General features: G+C 45.8%; 1 protein-coding gene across 4 annotated transcripts in view; it reads right to left on the bottom strand.

Moving 5' to 3' along the window:
• The window catches only part of PIWIL4 (piwi like RNA-mediated gene silencing 4), a 71,897-nt gene that overhangs the window by 13,424 nt on the left and 35,120 nt on the right, over positions 1 to 23,353 (bottom strand). For 3 of the 4 annotated variants that reach the window (XM_021102054.1, XM_021102055.1, NM_001315802.1), the window contains 9 exons: positions 19,488 to 19,609; positions 17,800 to 17,880; positions 14,596 to 14,793; positions 12,404 to 12,515; positions 5,972 to 6,095; positions 4,531 to 4,648; positions 3,858 to 3,969; positions 2,903 to 3,087; positions 122 to 194 (listed from right to left, as the gene is read on the bottom strand). In XM_021102054.1, the coding sequence (XP_020957713.1) occupies positions 122 to 194; positions 2,903 to 3,087; positions 3,858 to 3,969; positions 4,531 to 4,648; positions 5,972 to 6,095; positions 12,404 to 12,515; positions 14,596 to 14,793; positions 17,800 to 17,880; positions 19,488 to 19,609 (1,125 nt within the window). The remainder of the gene's footprint in view (positions 1 to 121; positions 195 to 2,902; positions 3,088 to 3,857; positions 3,970 to 4,530; positions 4,649 to 5,971; positions 6,096 to 12,403; positions 12,516 to 14,595; positions 14,794 to 17,799; positions 17,881 to 19,487; positions 19,610 to 23,353) is intronic. The other variant, XM_021102053.1, reaches the window with a different exon arrangement.

Here is a 23,353-nt window from a genome sequence, read left to right as displayed (position 1 = left end):
GCACAGCAATTTGCAAACATATCATGGGAGAATATGCTCAAACGCCTTCTTTCAAAGTTGTTAGGTATAAGGAAAAAACAAAATCATACCCCGAAACACAAAAACATTACCCTGTACTCACCAACTGAACCTCAGGATCCACATGCTTCTGTATGGCGTGAAGAAACGCAGCTGGATTTTCTTGTACTTTTATGCTACAGAAAAAGATTAATTTTGAAAATGCGTCATTCTCTTCTTAGTAGCACAAAGTCACACGCAGCTAAAAATAATATTCATCAGTTTTTATAACAGACTATAATTTGAGGGAAAAAATCATTAAAGTGAAATCCTTTTGAATCTAAAATTGCTTCTCCCACACAAGATAAACCAGAAACATTTAATTAGCATTTTTATTAGTTTAAAAAACAGGTTGTTGAAAAATAAAATTTTTTCCATTGTATAGAGGGTCTGCTACTCAAATAACAATTCTGTTGTTTAAATTGGGGTTGAAGGAGAACTTTCTGGAGTTCCCGTTGTGGCTCAGTGGTTAACGAATCCGGCTAGGAACCATGAAATTTCGGATTCGATCCCTGGCCTTGCTCAGTGGGTTAAGGATCCGGCATTGCCATGAGCTGTGGTGTAGGCTGACAGCTGCAGCTCCGATTGGACCCCTAGCCTGGGAACCTCCATATGCTGTGAGAAGCGGCCCTAGAAAAAGACAAAAAGATTAAAAAAAATAAGTGAACTTTTGAAACCACAAGTCTCAATATCAAACATCAGAAAAAGAGTTCAAGTTAAAGCGAGACTAGCAATTCTCCCCGGGAATTGAAAATAAAAATAATTAGGTTAATTAGATCAAGATATTCAGATAATCTATGATTCAGACATAAAATTATTTGTTTTTTTCCTTAGTGGTACCTTGTTTGAAGCCTGGAATAGTTAGCTTTAATCAATCAACCTGTGGACAAGTACTTAGCAATGATCAGTTCTGTGCATACATTATGTTAGGGGCCAGAGGGTTAAAAAAAATTCCCATGCAGAGGCATTTACATATGTATTTTCTTGACATAGGTTCAGCCTCTCATACATATATATGAATAGGCTGTCCCAATTCCCAGCAGCCTTTTAACACCTGCCCAGCAGGTGGCAGGACCACTGTCTGCCACTTCCTGGTTCCAAGGGAACTTCAGGAATGGCTGGCAGTGCTGTTTCAGATGGGTTGCAAACCTATGCTTATAGATCTCATGGGTAAATAAATACTTCATGGAAAAGAAAATGATGGAATAAAAGAACTTTAAAAGAAATCAGGCCAAGAATAGATCATGGGCACTGCCTTGCTGGAATCTGTGTAGGACCCTATGGTGCAAGTCCAAGTTCTTGGACTGTGGCTTCTTTCATGAATCTTTTCCTGCTCTATTACCTCATAGGTTAAGAGAAATTAGAGCAGGTGAAACTCAAACCAGGAGATTTGTTAACAGATTTGATAAGAGGAGAATTCGACACGCCAGTGTAAAATGAGACTTTGGGACAGCTATGGTTTTCAAGAATGCTTGTGATGCTAATGTAATTAATTCATAACCATGTTTAAAGAATAACTTTCCACCCTGCAACTAGGACATGCACCTCCACAACAATGAAGAAAAACAAGTATCTGTTGCTCTCTTCTAAGCATAGCAAGTTATGAAGTAATGTATGACCAACTTTATGGCTTTTCTAAAACAAAACAATATTCAATTTTGAGTATGACTGAGTATGAATGGACCCCTTCGTAAACTGAAAGCATCATATTTATCTCATTCCATGAAAACAGCATGCTATCTAGCATACAGTAGTAGATAATAAATGTTCAAAAGCTAAAAAAATGACCTTGGTTTTATCAGAAAACTAGCTAGATGACTAACCTTAGGCTATAGTGGAGTTCCTGTTGTGGCTCAGTGGTTAACAAATCTGACCAGTATCCATGAGGACTCAGGTTCCATCCCTGGCTTTGCTCAGTGGGTTAAGGATCCAGCATTGCCATAAGCTGTGGTGTAGGTCACAGATGCAGCTCGGATCCTGCATTCCTGTAGCTGTGGCATAGGCCAGCAGCTGTAGCTCTGATTTGACCCCTAGCCTGGGAACCTCCATATGCTGCAGGGGTGGCCCTAAAAGGCAAAAAAAAAAAAAAAAAAAAAAAAACCTCAGGCTATAGTAACAGAATAAGAAAAACTTATTACAGACATATTTTCACATTAAATTTCAAAACATAAAATCTATCCAATAAGTCAGGAAACTCAACTTTTATTTGTTAATATCCTGTTTGTTATTAAGTTTTATAAATAAGTGATATGGAAGAACTAAGGAAAAGTTGAGGAGGCAATACATGGATTTATTGAAGAATTATACCCTAGTTGGTACTGGAAAGCTGTTGAGGGAATGAGGCTACTGCCTAGGAAGAACTATGAAAATAAGGTTTTACAAAGACCAACATAAGGTCTTTGTTGTGGCTCAGTGGTTAAAGAATCCAATTAGGAACCATGAGGTTGTGGGTTCCATCGCCGGCCTCGCACAGTGGGTTAAGGATCCAGCGCTGCCATGAGCTGTGGTGTAGGTAGAAGATGAGGCTCGGATCCCCAGTTGCTCTGGCTGTGGTGCAGGCCGGCAGCTGCAGCTCTGATTTGACCCCTAGCCTGGGAACCTCCATATGCCGCAGGAGCGGCCCTAAAAAAGGCAAAAAGAAAAAAAGCAAAAAAAGACGAACATAAAATATATTTTAACTGGATAAAACTTGCCACATCTATCTACTTGTAACTATTTTCTTGGCCCTTTATATTAGGAAATTTTACTGATATAAAGTAACATTTGTAGCTATATCAGCCATTATCTCTAACTAAACCAAATTAATACAGGGGAAAAGTTGGGATGATTTTCAGCATCTCCTCACATTTTGGGGTGATCCACCTTAAATCCCATGGGACTTCCAACTCTTCTCAAGCAGTTCAGAAAGCTCTCCGTCACACTTTCAGCTCTGTTACTAAATATAATCAGCCATTTATTCAAAGACTGTGCACTTAAAATCTTGCAAGCTCGCATATCCTTGGACCAGTCAGCTGCAGACACAGGTTGACACTGGAAAAAATTAAGATCTTGATAGGTTGAATACATTTACTCAGAGTAAAATTAAATAAAAAAGACAGTGAGGGGAATTCCTACTGTGGCTCAGCAGAAACAAATGAGGATGTGGGTTCCATCCCTGGCCCCGATCAGTGGGTTAAGGATCTGCCGTTGCTGTGAGCTGTGGTGTAGGTCACAGACGCAGCTCTGATCCCGTGTTGCTTCGGCTGTGGCGTAGGCTGGCAGCTTGTAGCTCCAATTGGACCCCTAGCCTGGGAACCTCCACATGCTGCAGGTGCAGCCCTTAAAAAAAAAAAAAAAAAAAAAGAAAGAAAGAAAGAAAGGAAAACAGAGGGGAGCTCCTGCTGTGGCTCAGCAGGTTAACAACTCGACTGGTATCCATGAGGACAAGGGTTTGATCCCTAGTCTCACTCAGTGGGTTAAGGGTCCAGCGTTGCCATGAGCTGTGACGTTAAGTCGCAGGGTAAGTCGCTCGGATCTGGCATTGCTGGGGCTGTGGTGTAGGCCAGCAGCTGCAGCTCTGATTCAACCCCTCACCTGGGAACTTCCATGTGGCATGGGTGTGGCCCTAAAAAAAGAAACGGAAAAGGCAAAAGGAAACCTGAGGGACCTGCAGGTTTGGAGCAAAGGAAGAGCAGAGATGTGGCCATGGAGAAACCAAATGAATATTACATTATAAAGCCCACTAGTCACTCTCACATATGAGCAAACGGACACGCGTTTAGGAAAATACTTTCAAATGAAAATAAAATCAGAGCACTTACTATATGGTCTTGCATGAGGATTTTTTCTGAAGGCACGACCCGGCCAGTCAGAGACATCTGGCATCCGAAGTGCAGCCCCCAGGTCTCGAGCTCAAAACGAGCATCCTTGTTTCTGTGGAGAGGTGAGTTTTAAATCATTAAAGTGCTTATTTTCGAAAGAATTTTAATCATTAAAGACAGAACTATAACTCTCTGAACCATCCAAAGACAGATTTATTTATTTATTTTTTGTTTCTTATTTTTTTGAGAATTCCTGGCCTCTATTTCTACTTACCCTTTTCCCCCTGCTCAAGAGACTTACGGGAAGCCTGGGCCCACGGGGGACACGCAGAGATGGAAAGGCTCTGGTGTGGCCCCAGGGGTGGCAAAATGGGCCTTTAAGCCAGACAGCCCAGGCTTCGACTCTCAGTGCTGCCATGTAATAACATGTGACCTTGAGCAAACTCCGAAACGCTTTTAAAGCCATGGTTTCTTTTTTGGCAAAATGTAGGACTAATTACATTCATTCCCAATCCATAGGGTTGATGTAAAGATTAAACACAATACACAGACAGGGCTGCCACACTGCCTGGCGCATGCTAAGTGCTTAATAAAGGCGAGATATTATTCCTGGTAACAAGCTAGTTAATAAAGAGATGCTGTGGAGCGTCTGGATGTGGAGCTGTCCCCATACCTCTGGATGTCATCTGCGAGCCTGGCCACACGCTGCTGCCTTCCCAGAGGACTGAGACGCGTTTCCTGGGCCACAGCCTTCATCAGCTGAAAATCAGAGGTTGCCTGGCCGGGAAGCCCTATTCATTGTGAATGAAAACGAAGAAAAAATGAACAGGCCTTGATGTAACTCCGGCCCATCTCAGGCACAGGGTAATAAAACTTTTCACTTAAACTGAATCAGCCTCACCATCTGGACGGCACCATCCAATAGCAATGCGAGCCACATGGCATTTAAATTTTTCGAGAAACCACATTTTTAAAAAGCCGGAAAGAAACAGATGCAATTATTCAAATAGTATATATCACTTAATTCCGTATATCCAAAATATTATCAACATGTAACCAATGCAAAAACATTGTTAATGAGGTCGTTTCCACATTAACTGCACCTTAGACATCCACCTTGTGTTCAACAGCGCTCGCCCATCTAAGCCCCGAGCCTTGCTAGACACCTGTCAAGTGCTCAGTGAACACATCGCTAGAGGCTACCATGGAAATTGCAGATCTGAAAGGTCAGAGTAACTCTAAAAACAGACATTTCTCCCCACAAGGCTGATGTCCTTATTAACTTTTCTAATCACAAAAGAAATACATACACATCATAACTGATCCGAGCAAAACAAAAACGTAAAATGTAGGAAGTCCTCCCTTCTTAGCCTCACCTTGGCAACCAGAGGAATGTGATGAAAAGTGCCTGAGACAAGTTATTCAGATTCTACAATGAGTGGAGTTTACCTTCTGGAAGCTCATGCAGAAAGAAAGTAAGGATCATTTTGGCACCCAAAGAATACACCTGAAGAAAATTAAAGTCCTGTAGTTTCCTAAACTAGCGACGTTCCAAAAAAACGAGGGCAAGCAGCTCAGTTTTAGGAAAATACCTGGAAGTCAGTTTAACATCAAAGTAACAAATGGAGGAGTTCCTGTTATGGCTCAGTGGAAACGAATCCAACGAGCATTGATGAGGATGCAGGTTCGATCCCTTGCCTTGCTCAGTGGGTTAAGGATCCAGCGTGGCCGTGAGCTGTGGTGTAGGTCCCAGACATGGCTCGGATCCCGTGTTGCTGTGGCTGTGGCGTAGACCAGCAGCTACAGCTCTGATGGGACCCTAGCCTGGGAACTTCCGTATGCCACAGGCGTGGCCCTAAAAAGACCCCCCCCCCAAAAAAGTAACTAATGGAAAACACACGATAGAGGAAATGTAACTTTCATGGTGCCAAGCAATTTCCAAGGGCACTCTATCCTCCCACATTCTCTACGATCAAAGAAATAACTTAAAGGGCCATCCTCCATGGATTAAATTAGAGCTCTGGCACTCAGCTAACTTAAGGAGGTTCTCCCCACAGCTAAGTGTCAGGAGCCTGTGATGGAGAGCCTGATGGAGTATAAAACATAAACCTTACCTGTTAGAAAGCAGAGCTCAGGAATCAGGTGGATCATCCGAGCCTCAGTGTCATCATTTCTCTTGCTTTTCAACCGACTAACAAGCACTGGCTGGTTTAGGTCAGATAACGTAATGTCATATTGCTACAGAATGGAAAAGGAAGGAAGGAAAAGTTAACTTAGAAATACCATAAAATGCGCATCCCTGCGTATAAGCAGCAAGGTCATATCAAGGTGAATAAACAATCCTTTTCAATAGAGAAAAAAAGAAGGTCTCCACCAATCCCTATGGTTACCTACTCCTTTCTACTTCCTTTCCAGGACCTTTCCACTTTTTTTTTTTTTTTTTTTTTTTGGCTACGCCCATGGCAAGTGGATGTTCCCAGGTCAGGGGTCGAACCTGGGCCACAGCAGTGACAACACCAGATCCTTACTGTGCTGAGCCACTAGGGAATGCCTCCACAGGACCTATCTTTTATACTTCAGGGCCAGTTTCATAATTTTATTATCGTTTATAACGCAACACTGTTTGTTTTTTCTCTCTTCTTTTTAGGGCTTCACCTGCAGCATAGGGAGGTTCCCGGGCTAGGGGTCAAATTGGAGCTGCAGCTACCAGCCTACACCACAGCCACAGCAATGCCAGATCCAAACTGCATCTGCAACCTACACTGCAGCTCAAGGCAAGGCCAGATCCTTAACCCCCTGAGCAAGGGCAGGGATCAAATCCGCACTCTCCCAGATACTAGTCAGGTTCTTAACCCGCTAAACCACAACAGGAACTCCGACACTGTTTTTGTTTGTTTGTTACTCCCTTCCCTGCTCTCTTCTGAGTTCATCCAGAGTCAAACAGCCTGCAGATGGCTCCATCCTTAGTGCAAAGACCCCACTGCGGCTGACTCAACAGCCTCATTTCCATCATTGGAGACTGAGGCAGACCACCCCAGGCATAATTAACAGGCTCTAAGTATCTGTGTTCCTTTTGAAAATACCTATACACAAGCTGGAGGCAAGGGTTATACTGAGTCAACCTCAGATTCCCCAAAAGAGCATAACTGTCCTTACATCTCAGGACAATATGATGTTATACTGAGTCAACCTCAGATTCCCCAAAAGAGCATAACTGTCCTTACATCTCAGGACAATATGATGTTAGAGGGAAGCAGGTTTGAGGTCTGATGAACGTAAACCTGAGTCACAGCTCTTCTCCTTACTTGGAACGTGACATTGAGGGAGTTACTGACCCTTCCTCATCTATGGAATGGGGGGCACAGGGGCTCAGAGGTGTCCCCAGTAAACCACAAGGTATAAGGGCTCCTCGGCAATCATTAGCTCCTACCCCACCCCATTTCCTTGGTAAACTTGAATTTCAACATTCTCACCTTGCTAGGAGTTCATTTACCTTCCAAAGGCAAAGGTTCCCATTCACACTCATTCCCAGCATAACTTACTCAACACTGATGACAGAATGACTGGAATTAGAATTTACAAAATGCCCCGGACTAAGCGATGATGACATCAAAAATTGCAATTAAGGAGGCCAGAAGTGAGTGTTTCCCTACTCAATAAGGACTTTAAGTCATTAAAATAAAAAACAGGAATTCCCTTTGCAGCTCAGTGGGTTAAACACCCAACACTGTCTCTGTGAGGGTACAGGTTCAGTCCCTGGTCTTGCTCAGTTGTTAAGGATCCAGCGTTGCCACAAGCTGCCATGTAGGTCACAGATACAGCTTGCTGTGGCTGTGACATAGGCCTGCAGCTGCAGCTCAGATGTGGCCTCTGGCCCAGGAACTTTCATATGCCACAGGTGCAGCCATAAAAAGAAAAAAAAAATTTAATTAAAAAAATAAAAAATAAAAAACAATTCAGGAAAAAGAAATTTAAAAATGGTGATTTCAGCAATGCTATAACTAAAAAGCTTGAGAAGTCTTCATAGAAAGAGTGTTGTCATACACAACTTCATTAATTCACATCTCGTGCTTCCTATATTTCAGGAACTGCAGGAATAAGGTAAGAGGCACAGTCCCTGCCTTCACATATAACGACAGCATCTACAAAGCAAGGCAGAAGCACAATATAATATAATATCCACTAAGCACGTACATGTTTCCCCCTCGAATCTTAACAACAAACCCATGAGTCAAATGCTATCATCATCCCCTTCACAGATGCCCAAACACCATCCGAAATCAAAGAACTTTTCCAAGGTCCCATAACTGGAAGTCAGCAGAGCCAGGATTCATCCCTTAAGACTTGGGAATCTCTGCTTGTTACACCACTTAAGACCGGGTCCCTGGCGAGGAGTGGGGACAGGGTGGTAGGGAAAACATTTTATGGCTGGTAAATCAAGGAAGGCTTCACGAAGGAGGTGGAATCCAAGAGAGCACTTTGAAGAAAACATGGAAGCACAAGGAGTTCCCAGAACAGCTCGAGTAAAACAGGGACGTGAAGAGAAGAGAGGAAGAGAGAGTTCTGTTCACCCGGGGCATGGCCATGAACACGCCCCACTAAGCTCTGGTAGGAGGTGAACTTTACTCTCTCCTGTGCCCCCACTTTCTGAGCATTTGAAAATATGTTTCATGATAAGATAAAATAGAGAAATACGAAGGTCGATATCAAGATGCTTTCCACTTTTTTGTTGTTGTTGTTTTTTTAGGGGCACACTCACAGCATATAGAGGTTCCCAGGCTAGGGGTCTAATCAGAGCTGCAGCTGCCAACCTCTGCCACAACCACAGCAAGGCTGGATCCAAGCCACATCTGTGACCTACACCATAGCTCACGGCAATGCTGAATCCTTAACCCACCGAGCGAGACCAAGGATCGAACCCACATCCTCATGGATACTAATCAGGTTCTTAACCCACTGAGCCACAACAGGAACTCCAAGATGCCTTCCACTTTGAGAGCTGACTACACCAAAATTGATCGTTCCTTTCCTGGGACAGAGAGGAGGACATTCTAGAAAGTGGCCCCATTTTGTTTCTTTTTCTCCCTAATTACAATATATATGCAGCACACCACAACTCTTTACAGAGAAAGTGAGGGGGATTTTATCATGATTCTCTTTTCAGAATGTCACAGGTCCTAAAATACATTAAAGAAAAATGAATTCAACCATGCAGGAGAAAAGCCAAATGTTTAACAAACTTTGTGTTTAATAAACAAACACATATGGAGCACAGTTCTGCACAAGATGCTCTGCCAAATGCCAAACGCCATCCGAGTTCTTTAGGGAAAACGTGTTCCAGAAGCAATGTGATCTGCGCTACAAATGCTCAGAGAGAGAATGGCCAGCTCTTCTGTGTGTGACAGGCAGCAAAGTCAGAAAGGACTTCAGGAACTAGATGACATTTGACCTTGACCTAGTATTTCACCAGGTGGGGAAGAGGAAAGGTACAGTATGGCTTTATGCCAGTGTCTCTTGGACATGAGTGAAGGCTGAGTGACAGTAAGTAGACGGGGGTGGGGGGGTGGATGGCAGCGTGGAGGCACGGTGGGAATGCCGTGCGGGTGAGGTTAAGGGGTGAGATGGAGTCAAACAGCGTGATGCTGGAGTTGAAGGCTGTTTACCCAGTGCTCATACCTGCAGGCACCAGATGAAAAGCTCAGCTCAGACTAGTTCCTGGGTTAGTGCTTCCCTGGCGCCATGAAGGCTGACAGATGGCTCCCTTGACAGAGGCTCCACCATTAGTGACTTGCCCAACGTTACACAGCTAGTGCGGGACCATCTCATTTCAGAGTTTAGGCTCTTTACCACATTTCTGGGCAGCATTTCAGAAAAGTCTCTCTGAGGATGATGGGTCCCAGTGAGGAGAGAGCTGGGGTGAGGAAACCACAAAGGGGGCTGCGATCCCCAGGACAGAAATCTCTGAGAGACTCTGCACTAATGCAGTGGGGACAGGGCTGGGGAGGGGGAAGGGGACAGGGGCCTGACATAGCTGGGGAGGGGGGACAGGGCTGGGAAGGGAAGGGGGAACATGGCTGGGAAGGAGAAGAGGGTCCAGGGAGAACTCAAGGATAAAGGAGGCAGAATTCATCTTGGCAACAACTGAACAAGGAGGTGTGGGTGAAGGAGAGGAAGAAAGCACTGTGATTTCCCGAGAGGCAGAATTCCAAGGAGAAGCAGGAGTGGGGAAGAGTGGATTCAGTCTGAATGATGTTAGTTTAAGTGCCTGTGGGATATTCATGCAAATACGGTCTGAAAACGCAGATGGGGAATGAGGGCAAGGCAAAAATGTTGTATCTGAACGATCTCAAAATATGAAGAAAAGATCCGACCTAGGGGACCATGGCGAATGATAGTTTTTACTGTCCCGGGGAAAGCAGGGTGGGGGTGGGGTGGGGTCAAAGGAGGCGGGGGAAGACCTGAGAACCTCCAGGGATGGGCTGAGGGGCCAAGGCAGAGAGTTCTGCTCGGTGGGAGTGGTCACTAGCATCCAAAGCCACCCAAAACCCCTTAAAATAAGAAGTCAACTTATTTTAAGAAGTCAAGTAACTGACCTTGACCTTAGAGAGCTACCTCCATAGCAGCAGAACCAGATACCAGACGGCTGAGGTTTCAGGAAGGAAGAACTAAAGAGGCGCTCAGATCTAGTTAGACGACCTTCCACAGAAATGAGCTAAGGAGGAGGAGATCACCTTTCTTGAAGGTGTAGAAAGGTCAAGGCCAGGTTTTGCTTTATGTTTGTTTTTGGTTTTCAAACAGCAGTGAGGGAGTCCCCATCAAGGAGCAGTGGAAACGAATCTGACTGGGAACCATGAGGTTGCGGGTTCGATTCCTGGCCTCGCTTAGTGGGTTAGGGATCCGGCGTTGCCATGAGCTGTGGTGTAGGTCACAGATGCAGCTCGGATCTGGTGTGGCTGTGGCTGTGGCATAGGCCAGCCGCTGTAGCTCTGATTCGACCCCTGGCCTGGAACCTCCATGTGCTTGGGATGTGGCCCTAAAAGGCAAAATAGGAGTTCCCGTCGTGGCTCAATGGTTAACGAATCCGACTGAGAACCATGAGGTTGCAGGTTCGATCCCTGGCCTTGCTCAGTGGGTTAAGGATCCGGCGTTGCTGTGAGCTGTGGTGTAGGTTGCAGACGCGGCTCGGATCCCATGTTGCTGCAGCTCTGGTGTAGGCCAGTAGCTGTGGCTCCGATTGGACCCCTAGACTGGGAACCTCCATATGCCACAAGAGCGGCCCAAGAAATGGCCAAAAAAAAAAAAAAGGGGCAAAATAAATAAGTAAATAAAACAGCAGTGAGCTTTTGGAGACTGGACTATGACAGCACATTAAAGAGAAGGCACCTCTGAAAGGAACTGTTCGGATGGACGGTGGGGATGAGAGATGTGTCATCCTTATAAATCAGGCTCCCAGAATCAGCAGGAGATTCCATCAGTGAATGTTTGAGTATCTACGACCTGCACGATACCGAGCTAGCCCTTGGTGTCGGAAATCAGGAGCTCCAAGCTGAGAGGGGAAGTCGAGCCGTTCAGGTCCTGCCACGATAGCTGGGAGCACTAAGTGCAGGCAGGAGAGCCCTGGGCAGAGCGTCAGGACATCTCGGAAGAGGCGACTTCCAAGCTGCATATTGAAGGGTGTTCAGTGACTGGCTGGCTGTGAATGCACATCCAGGAAGAGGAAGCCCCATGTGGAAAACACACAGGGGCATTAGGGACTCAGGGAACCACAGAGGGTGAGCACAGCAGGACGCAGGAGGAAATGGGACGTCAGCAATGAGGGGCCAGAGCGTAAAGGGCCTTGAAAATTTTGCCCACCAGCTTAGAACTGCCTTCTAAGGAGCCATGGAAATATGTAAGGCAGGGAGGTGACATTATTAGACATGCTTTTTAAATTGTATTATTTATTTATTAGGGCTGTAGCCGTGGCATATGGAAGTTCCTAGGCAAGGGCTCGAATCTGCACTGCAGTTGCCAGCCTGCACCACAGCCATATCAATGCTGGATCCGAGCTGCATCTGACCTACACCACAGCTCACGGCGACACCAGATCCTTAACCCACTGATCGAGGCCAGGGGTCGAAACTGCATCCTCACAGATACTAGTCAGCTTCTCAGCCCAATGAGCCACAAGGGGAACTCCTGTTTATTTATTTTCAGCCACACCGTCAGTGTGTGGACGTTCCCAGGCCAGGGATGAACCTGTGACACAGCAGTAACCAGAGTCACAGCAGTGAAAATGCCGGATCCTTATCCCACTGAACCACCCGGGAGCTCCTAGATAAGCTTCTAGGAGATAGCTCAGATGACAGGAGGGACAGCTGGCAACAGGAGGAGGGCCTGAACCAAGCCAGGGGTGGTAGCGATGGAGGGGAAGGGACAGGTCAGAGAATTATGTTGGAGGCAGACTCAGCCTGATGGTCCAGGGGACTCTGGAGACTGGAGAGGAATTGCGAGACCCCTGTGAGCCGAAAGGAAGGGTCATGAGGCTGAAGGAAGACAAGTCCGACCTGCTTGTAGTAATCCACGTAGGTGGTCTCAGTGCCATCCCGCTTCTGGAATGTGTGTGTGGGCTTCACGGACCAGTCGATGTCATCGATGCGATAGGTCTTGTTATTGTATCTGGTAAATGCAAGAAATCTTTAAGTTCTTCTCCCAAATCCCCCAGGCTCAGTGGCAAGGTCACGACAGCTTTAATTCAGAGTATTCTCTAGAATTTCAGAAATTATGAAAATAGTAATTCAAGAATAATCACTTTTTAAAAAATGATCAGCTCTCATCCGAGGAGAGCATGAATTTATAATAACTTCCTTTGACAAGAAGACCTCCATATTCCAAAAACACCAGCGGGAGCATCCTTAGACCCATCATGTGCTTTTCTCACTGAGATGCTGCAACTTCAGGGAAATCATTCTTAAGTGTTCAGAGGCCAAAGCCTTGCTCAAAACTTTCCCATCAGCTCCTGGAGTCACTCAGATTTTCTTAATTCCCTGCTAGTTTTTCTGATTAAAAACTACCCCAAGAGGAGTGCCTGTTGTGACTCAGCAGTAATGAATCCAACTAGTATCCATGAGGACGTGGGTTCGATCCCTGGCCTCACTCAGTGGGTTAAGGAACTGGTGTTGTCATGAGCTATGGTATAGGCCGAAGTTGCGGCTCAGAGCCCTCGTTGCTGTGGCTGTGGTCTAGGCCCCTAGCCTGGGAACCTTCATATGCTGCGGATGCGGTCCTAAAAAGACAAATGAATTAAAATAAAATAGTACTCCAAGAAGGCTGATTGGCCACAATTGTGGCAGCCTACTTAACCTCCCATCGAAGGCTGGTCCTGCACAAAACTGCAAAGCAGGTGGGCTAAGTTCATCTAAGCCCTTTCTCCCCTTCAGCGAGCACTGTGGCCTAAAGCATCCTCTCAGGCTGCCCCAGCCTGGGGACAGAAACCTCCTTGTCAAGTTTCTCCGGGGCTCTTGGTGCCTTGCAAGGTGACTTTGAAATAGTGTGATAAACTAATTCATGATCTTGACAGCAGGATAAGGGGGTAGGGGGCGTGGAATTCAACTAGTGCTGCCTCTTTGCTCCGTAACCTAGAAAAACGACTTCAAGTGGAAATTTTAAGCCAGACTAGAAGCAGGCTAGTGGGTTCTCTGAAAAAAAAAAAAAAAAAGTGTTCATGGGTGTTCCCATCGGGGCTCAGCGGAAACGAACCTGACTAGTACCCATGAGGATGCTGGTTCGATCCCTAGCTTCCATCAGTGGGTTAAGGATCTGGCGTTGGCGTGAGCTGTGGTGAGGTTGCAGATGTGCCTTGGATCTGGCGCTGCTGTGGCTCTGGTGTAGGTGGGCCAGCAGCTACAGCTCCGATTAGATCCCCAGCCTGGGAACCTCCATATGCTGTGGGTGCGGCCCTAAAAAGGCAAAAAAAAAAAAAAAAAGTCACCTAACTGCCCATGTTCCATTCAGTTCAATGTGCACTGAGGGCAAAACAGACAGAGATAAACCCACAGACTTGAAAGGGCTCAGCCCAGGGACTCCATAATCTTATAGCAAAGATGAGGCACAGACCTGATGTTCCACCCTGTTTTTACAGTACCAAACTTGGGTCCGTTGGCCCACGTGAAGGAAAGCCCATCCACTGACCCCGGATTGTGGTGAAGGGAAGTGCACCAGATACTGTTATCCCCGTGCTTCAGAGGGGAGCTGACGCAGAGGACATGGGGCTGGGGTCTTCCTGGGAAGGCCACATAGGGTTCGGCTCGGCTACACTGTGATGTAATTAAATGAAATAAAGTGGGTCCAAAGAGGTCGCTCTAAGCCCTGGGCTTTGGGAGAAGCACAGGGGCAGGAACCGAATAATTCCAACTGAGTGGACAGGTGGGGGCTTCAGAAAAGCAGTAACAACTGGGAGACTCTATAGGAGTCTACAAGGCAGAACTAGGGATGCGGCATCCAGCAGCCAGCCTGGGGCAGCAAAGCACAGACCGCGGGGGATCCGGGGAGGGGGTACAGCAGGAGAAAGGAACTGCGGCCAGCCCCCCACACCCCATGAGGAAGCCTGAACTCTAGACAATGCAGACGACCAGGTCTAAACCTGGGTGAGTAGGCTGATCGGATCCGTGCTCAGGCAGTGCCTGATGCTATTCCCGTTCCCACGTGGCATAAATAGCACATTCTTTAGAGAAAAATCTATTTCAATGCAGGCTTTTACCTTGTGAGGACAATGAGCCCAAGCAGCTCTTTCTCACACGTCTCGATAAAGCAGGACCTGCCGGTCTTGTGGCAGAGATCAGTCATGAACTCCAGAACCGTCTCGTTCCGGAGTATTTTATAACTCACATCAGCACTAAACAGGAGCCTGCTTTCAAAATGTGATACTGAAACGGCGAACCCAGGCCAAAGGGATAATCTTAAAAAATAAAAATACGCATTTTTCAATAAATGGTTTAAATGTTAGAGAAACATTGTTCAATGGTGATTTTATACTTCCATTCTCTGGATTTTATGAAACCGTCTTTCTTTAGTCTGATTTCTCTCAGTGGCTGACGAATCCCTTTTAGTTCTTTTCAGCTAGAATGTCTTTAAAGACATATTTAGGATAAAAATACATTCCTCTAGAGCTGCATTTCTGCATTTCTCAACCTTGGCACTGTTGACATTTGGGCTGGATAATTCTTTGCTAGGAGCTGTCCTGCCAGTGCAGGATTTTAGCAACATCCCTGGCCTCTATCTATGAAGTGTCACAAGCTGTGACAACCAAAAACACCTGCAGACCTTGCCGAATGTTCCCTGGGGAGCAAAATTGCTCCAGGCTGGGAACACAGCTATAGGGTTAACCTGTTTATGGAGCTCTCTGGCCCAGCATGCAAACACTTAGGTTCAGAAAAGCACCCTGACTCACTGGTGGAGACAATGCATAGACTTACTAATGAGAATTAAAAGAATCTAAGTGATACCACATACAGCTGAACCAAGCAAACTATCGCTGGCTACAACTCCTTTGATGAATATCATGGTCTGAAGTCTTGGAATAAGAAAAAAAACTAGGGAAGGAGCATGAAAAAATAGACAAATATTTTAAAAATAGTTCCTGGGAGTTCCCGCTGTGGCACAACAGGATGGGTGGCATCTCTGTGCACCAGGAGGGATGTTCCATCCCGTCAGGCACAGCGGGTTAAGGATACAGTGTTGCCCCAGCTGTGGCGTAAGTTGCAACTGCAGCTCAGATCTGAACCCCCCGCCGGGAACTCCATATGTGGCAGGGCAGCAGAAATAATAATAATAATACTTTCTTCTTATATTTTGTGGACTTCATTCACCATGATACGAGCACCAGCCTTCAGGACAAGCATGTACACTAGGACCAACTTCAGCTCAGCACACACCAGACCCACGAGAATTGCTAACCCAGGTGGAGAGAAAAGCGACAGGGATGAATGAATAAGATGCTTTACACAGATCACCCTGACACACTAAATTAATGCACAGAAACCCCACCTTTCCCTCCACCTGGTGGAAGACCAAACACCCTGCCCCCACCTTCTATGTTTTAATGCGCAGATCGTCCTTGACTTATGATGGGTCTTCACCTTGATAAACCCAACATAAATTGAAAATATCCCGTGTCGAAAATGCATTTAACATACTTAACCTACTGAACATCTGAGCCCAACCCACTCAACATGCTCAGAACACTGACATTAGCAGACCCCGTTGGGCAAAATTATTCAACACGAAGCCTATTTTATAATCAAGTCTTGAGTTTCTCATGTCACTTATTTAATACTGTACTGAAAGTGAAAAACAGAATAGTTACAAGGGCACGGACTGCGTGTCTGTTTACTGGCTATTTACCCCCAGGATCCCATGGCTGCCTGGGATCACGCCCTGCCTCTGCCCAACATCATGACAGAGCGTCACACCGCATATGGAGAGCCCGGAGAAGATAAACACTCACAATTCAAGGGATGCTTTCTACTGGATGTGTATCACTTTCACATCATCGTAAAATTGAAATGTCCTTGGAGTTCCCGTCGTGGCTCAGTGGTTAACGAATCCGACTAGGAACCATGAGGTTGTGGGTTCGATCCCTGGCCTTGCTCAGTGGGTTAAGGATCTGGCGTTGCCGTGAGCTGTGGTGTAGGTTGCAGACGCAGTTCGGATCCTGTGTTGCTGTGGCTGTGGCATCGGCCGGCAGCTACAGCTCCAATTAGACCCCTAGGCTGGGAACCTCCATATGCCACAGGAGAGGCCCAAGAAAATGGCAAAAAGACAAAAAAAAAAAAATGAAATGTCGTTACATGGAACCATCCTAAGTCAAGGAACATCTGTACTTCTCACTTGGGTTCCTGGTTGCTTCTGTATTTGGCTCAACCACATATTTTGGAGAACGGACTAATAACCAGTTTAAGACCCAGCTGACCACCTTCCCTGCCGCATCGACTTCCCAGTTGAGGCTGAAAATTCTGCAAGTGTTCCTAACACTTCTATCCTTCGTTAGGGTGGCTTAGCCTAGTGGCTTGTGTGACCTCTGCTTACCTGATAATTTCCTATCGACCACCCTGGTGGTGCTAACTTTATGTCAGCATGAAAACAGAGCACCAGGAGTTTCCATTGTGGCAAAGCAGGTTAAGAACCAAACATGGTGTCTGTGAGGATTTGGGTTCAATCCCTGGCCTCACTCAGTGGGTTAAGAAACTGGCGTTGCCGTAAACTGCTGCGTAGGTGGCAGATGCAGCTTGGATCCCGTGTTTCTGGGGCTATGGTGTAGGCTGGTATCTTCAGCTCTGATTCGACCCCTAGCCCAGGAACCTCTACATGCCACAGGCGTGGCCCTAAAAAGAAAACAAATCACAAGCTATGTGGTATAACATAATACAGCTTATTCTTCTCTCATTACTTTTTTTTTTTTATGGCCACACCCAAGGCATATGGAAGTTCTCAGGCTAGGGGTCAAATTGGAGCTGCAGTTGCCAGCTTACGCCATAGCCAGAGCAATGCTGGATTCAAGCTGAGTCTTCGACCTACACCACAACTCACAGCAACCACTGGATCCTTAACCCACTGAGGGAGGCCGGGGATCGAATCCAGATCTTCATGTATACTAGTCGGGTGCATTAGCGCTGAGCCACAACAGAACTCCATGCTCTCATTACTACTTGTCATACACAGAAAACTCAGTTTATAAATTCCTTCTAGGATTTATGGTAATGACCCAGCACACTAATAAAAGAAAAGAGGCTGCTAGCTTTTGACTTTCACCACTCTATAAAAAAACTTGAAAATTAAAAAAATCCATTACTTTTCATACCATTGGTGTCTCTCATAGGAGGCATAATGGTATAATATTGCATCATAAATTACGATGTTCACATTAGAACAATTTCAGTGTCACAGAAAATATAAATAAACCTACTTGTGCTGGGGAATTTCCACCGGCTCAGAAGGCTTATAGAAGTTCCGTCCAATTTGGTACATGGACAACTTTTTTAAGATCCTGCAAGTATATATGTTTTAAATCATTGTTAAGCATGAATCAACAACAGTATACTTCTAAGTTTGTACCCATGCCCAAATAAAAATAGTAGAAAATCCAGAACTCTTATTGTTATAATGCCGGAAGGGTTTAGCTACTAAATACAGATATGAGTGTGTATATAAAAACTATCCCTTTATATTTGGGGATGACACAAGTGGAATGCGATCTACCTGTCTGGGTTTAACTCCAGTGATAATGAGGTGATCACTTAGCAGTTATGACTGTGATTGTTGGTTGGATGGGGTGAGGCAAGCCATGTCCACAGGCTCTTCAGGTCCCTTCCCTATTTTGAGATGGGTGGTCCTTCTGTCTTTTTTTGTATAGTTACTTTACAGTGTTGTGTTAATTTCAGAGGTACAGCAAAGTGATTCAGTTATATATTGTTTTTCAGATTCATTTCCATTACAGGTTATTATAAGATACTGAATATGGTTTGCTGCACTACACAGGTCCTTGCTGTTTGTCTGTTTCACATATGGCAGTGTGTGTATGTCAGTCCCAAACTCCTGGTTTCCCTCTCCCCTCAATTCCCTTGGGTAACCCTAAGTTTGTTTTTTATGTCTGTGAGTCTATTCCTGTTTCATAAATAAGTTCATTGGTATCATTTTTTTAGATTCTACATATAAGTGACTTCTTAAGATTTGTCTTTCTGTGTCTGACTTCACTTAGTATGAAAATCTCTGCATCCATGTTCTCTGGATGGCATGTTTCTAGAAAGAGGAAACAATGCATCTGGGTGAGTGGGCAGTTCTTTCTGTGCCTGCTCAGCAAACCCCAGGCTCCCCTGTGCTCATCGTGTCCAGAGGCTACTGCTGAGCAAAGGGCTCGAATATTAGATTTTTAACAGATCCTAGGGACCCACACAAGTAGCAGGAAAACAGAGCTTCTCACCTTCTGGGCTCCCACGGGTCATGTGGGAAGCTTGCCAAAGCTGTGGATTTTCAGGCCCTACTCATGATCTTCTGTGCATTAGCTCCAGTGAGGGGCTGGGGAACCTGTATTTTGTCAAGGGCCACCCCACACCCAAGTTGACACAGAAGCGAGTGATCCTCAGATCAGATTGAAGATCACTGAAAAGCTCGGTGACAACTTTCCTTCTGCCCCTGGGGTCACATGGGGAAGGGATGGGATCAGAGAGGCAGTGAGAGCAGAAAGCAGAGGGCGATGGCCTTTCACACCCCAAATAAATCAACTAGGAGAAAAACCAGTCCATCCGTTTACTAAGCTAGACACACCCAACTTTCAAGTCTGGGGTGGAGGCTAAAAGTGGGTACAGAAAACAAAGAAAAGAAAAAGGCATCCAGGCACCCGCCTTGCTACCACCAAGACATCATAACCCTGAAGTCCTTCATCTCAACATGGGGAACACTAGAAAGTACCAGAGGCACCGGTTAGAGGCTCTGATGGACCGTAGTGCAATTACTGCACAAGGACACGAAAGCACATGGAAAATGGCCCTAAAGATGACACTGCTGCTGGCACGCTGCCTTCATAATTTTGATACCCAGACTCTACGCTGAGAGGCATCCCTAGCCTCAATTAAATTCACATGGAAGGCACTTTACTTCTTGAAGATGATACTGAAGACCTGGATGCACACGGGAGAACTTGCCGGCAGCTCCCTCGTCAGCACGATAGTCATTGTCACAGTCTCGCCTCTTTGAGTTTCAGTGGACAACTCTGTGACCTGGAAAAAACGAGCACTCCAAAGGCACTCTGTAGATACTCCTCAAGTACACCGGATGTCGATATGCTAAAGCCATCACAACTTGATGCGCATGAACACAGACGAAACGGAAGGCATTAGCAACGTGAGCAATAATCGAATCATCACATTATGTTTGGGTTTTTCTCTGTATTTTGCTAATCCTGGAAAAGCAACCTATTTCTCTACTTTCAAACTTCTTAATAGAGCATCAGGGCCAGACTCAGCATTCAAAGATCCTGAGTTCCCTTGTGGCACAGCAGATTATGGATCAGGCATTGTCACGGCAGCAGTTTGGGTCACTGCTATGGCGGCAGGTTCAATCCCTGGCCCAGGAACTTCCATATGCTACAGGTTCAGCCCTCTCCCCCGGAAAAAAAAAGATTTAGTCCAGAGAAAATTCTAGAGCAGTGGTTCTGACCCTTTTGGGGTGTGGAGAGGTGCAGGAAGATAGATTGCAGCTTACTTTGAAAGTCAGATAAAAGTCACTGACATTCTCCCAAGAAAATGCCATATATGTACAGAATGTACCCATTTTCAAGAGTTTATGGATGCCCAGAAGCCTATTAGTGGACTGTCCTGCCCATTGAGAGTTCATGCATTTCAGACAGAAGCCTCTGAAAAGTTTATCAAAAAAAAACAGACGGGCAGAGAAGAAAGCAAAGGATAGGGGACAGACAAGAGGGGAAATGAATGTGGGAAGAGAGAGGAGAAAATGGTGACAGTTTAAACAGATAGGAAATCTGCATTATCAATTTTCAAATGGTCTAGAGAAATCCCTAGATTCTTATCATCAGGAACAGTGTTCTACTAATATAATGAATGCAGGAATAGGTCTTTATACCAGCTGCCCAATTTTTTTTTTTTTTTTTTTTTTTTTTTTGCTTTTTTAGGGTTGCACCTGAGGCATATGGAAGTTCCCAGGCTAGGGGTCGAATTGGAGCTGCAGCTGTGATCTACACCATAGCCATAGTAATGCAGGATCCGAGCCATACCAGTGACCTACACCACAGCTCACGGCAACGCCAGATCTCCGACCCACTGAGCAAGGCCAGGGATCAAACCTGCATCCTCATGGATCAAACCTGCATCCTCACGGATACTAGTCAGATTTGTTTCCACTGCGCTACAATGGGAACTCCATGCCCAGCTAACTTTAAAGCTCCTTAGACCAGGTAGGGCTCAGAACAGATTTCTGGAATAAAGAATGAACACATCAGTCAATAAAAGTCAGTGATTGGAGTTCTCTTCTGGCACAGCGGGTTAAGGATCTCGTGGTGTCACTGCAGCGGTTTGGGTCAATGCTATAGTTGGGGTTTAATCCCTGGCCTGGGAACTTCCACAAGCGGCAGGGGTGGCCAGAAAGAAAAGGAAAAAAAAAAAATCAATAATCAAGGATTTTTCAGAAGGGTAAGGAATTAGAAGAGGTCAGTTTATTAGCAAGCATTTATGTATTTTAGCCCTATTTTTTATAGTGAAACTGTAGTTTTGCCTGCTTTTAGGTTGAACCAAGAATGCAGGGCAGGGGTGGTTCATAGCATGGAAGCAAAGAGAAATGCATCCTTTCCCAGGGAAACACTGAGGTGTTTCTTGCTTCTAGTAAAACTGTACAGAAGTCAGAGGTGGGGGAGGGAGGAAGAGAGGGGTGGGCTTAAGAGAGAAGGGAGGCGTTTCTCAGACTGCTGCTGGGATGTCAGGACAAAAGCATAAGACAACAAAGGCTTCTGGGATGAGTGGTGGGCAGCAGATGGTCCCCGCCCAGATTGCTGTCTCCAGGAACAACATCCCTAACAGCCATCTAAGCGCAAACTCATCAGCGCCCCCAACCCCCGCACCTCCACCACCAAACACCACGGCCTCCCTGCTTCCTGCCTGTTCTGGACCCCACACCCTCACCCTCAGAGTGAGCTTTCACTCCCTCCCCCGCCCCGCCCTCCATCCACTGCCTCATGGGGTGGCAAGGCTTTGCCCTTCTACACCAGCAGTGTCTCCAACCCATGGCAGCTTCGCACATCAATTATTTACCACCAAGCTCAAGAGCATGTGACTTAGAGGTGGACAGACCCTGGTTCTCTGCCTCTTGCAGCCTGTATGACATGGAGCAAGTTATTTCAACTCTTTAAGATCTTTTCCCATGTCTACTGTGGGAACGAGACCAGGCTTGTGAAGATTGAGGGGGATAATTCATGGATCTTATCTCTATCCACAGCAGTGTGTTGTACTTTTGCTCAAACTCTTTTTTTTTGGCGGGGGCGGGGGGGGGGGCGGGTAAAGGAGAAAAAGATAGCTTTATTGCTTTGCCAGGCAAGCCTTAAAGATGGTGCGAGGCTCAAGCTCTATCGACATCCTGTCCAGATTATTCCAGGGACACTTCATTCATCTTCCACTTCACTTTCTCTTGTCCACCATTCAATAGGATGTGATCAAAGTCCCTGAAATTTAACATAGCTCCATGGAAACTCTCTCTCAAAGGCTCCAGCGGCAGTCCATGGAGGACACTCTCCATTTCTCAGCAGGACAGGTCTCCCTACCTTAGGAGCCACAACTTCCCTTCCTTCCCAGCTAAAACTGAACAACCAGAAGTTTCTACAATATGCCGTTCACTTGCTATCTTTGTGCCTTTGCTCCTTCCGGTCCTCCCCCTCGCCCCCTTCACTGACCCAAATCCTACCCAAGAAATGGAAGACCATGCCCACTGAAGGGTCCTGCTGGGATACGCTTTCCTTCCATCATCTCCGTTTGAAGACCTTGGGTAAGATACCGAACTTCTCTGAGGCTCCAGGGGTGATGAGAAAATCAAATGAGTCCATGCATCCAAAGAGTCTGGCAGAGGACATGCTTGTCCATCGTAATCTGCTGAATGTAATAGCAGCTGGGACATACAGTACAGATCGGCTCAAGAGAGCTGTGCCCGTGCTTAGCCAGAGAACAACCAAGCACAGGACCTAAAACCTCACAAGTACTCAACAAAACTGCTCGTTATCATCATGGCACTTATTTCCTTCTACCTTGCATTGCATTTATTTGCCAATAACCTCAGTACTACACTGTAATATTTTTGATGACAAGAACCTTGTTTTATTTACCCTTGTTTCTGTTCTAGGCTTCAGGTCCCCTTTAAGGAGATGAAACCCAAAAGCCTCTGGCTGCCTCTCATTGTAATTCCCCTTCCCCCACCTTGACCAGCCTGCGAGGCTCACTCCCTGCTAGAGAAGGGACGTCGCCCATTCCTCATCCCGCCTCTATAGAACCTGTTCCCCATGCAAATAAGGCATCCTGCCCAAGACCCATCAGAAGATCAAATTGGGTCTCCACTCAGGTCCACATGGTGAGGTATAAAGACTACTGCAGAGTGAGCTGGGCCCTCTTTTTTTTTAACCTGCATGCACATGAGTTCTCTCTCTTCCTCCTCTGTGACAATGTACTTTCAGTTTAATAAATCTGTAAAATATCCACCGCTCCAATGTTTTGCTAGGGCGAGACGGGGATCGAGGAAACTGACTGTATCATTTCCTCCATGGTGGCAGCACCCTGCCTGGCACACAGTAGGCTCTTTATAAGTGTAGAATGAATGCATGAGAACAGCAAACAGGAGCAACTGTGTCTGGAAAAATAAAAGCCACAGGCCTGATTTGGCTCACCAGGTTTTTGCCGGCTGTTTACTCCCTGCCTCATCAGACTCCATCTCCAACGATAAGATGTGTGGCACACACTACACGCTTATTT

This window comes from Sus scrofa, chromosome 9, assembly GCF_000003025.6.
Source record: "Sus scrofa isolate TJ Tabasco breed Duroc chromosome 9, Sscrofa11.1, whole genome shotgun sequence".
Lineage (NCBI taxonomy): Eukaryota > Metazoa > Chordata > Mammalia > Artiodactyla > Suidae > Sus > Sus scrofa.
This window is presented reverse-complemented; position numbering and strand designations above follow the sequence as displayed.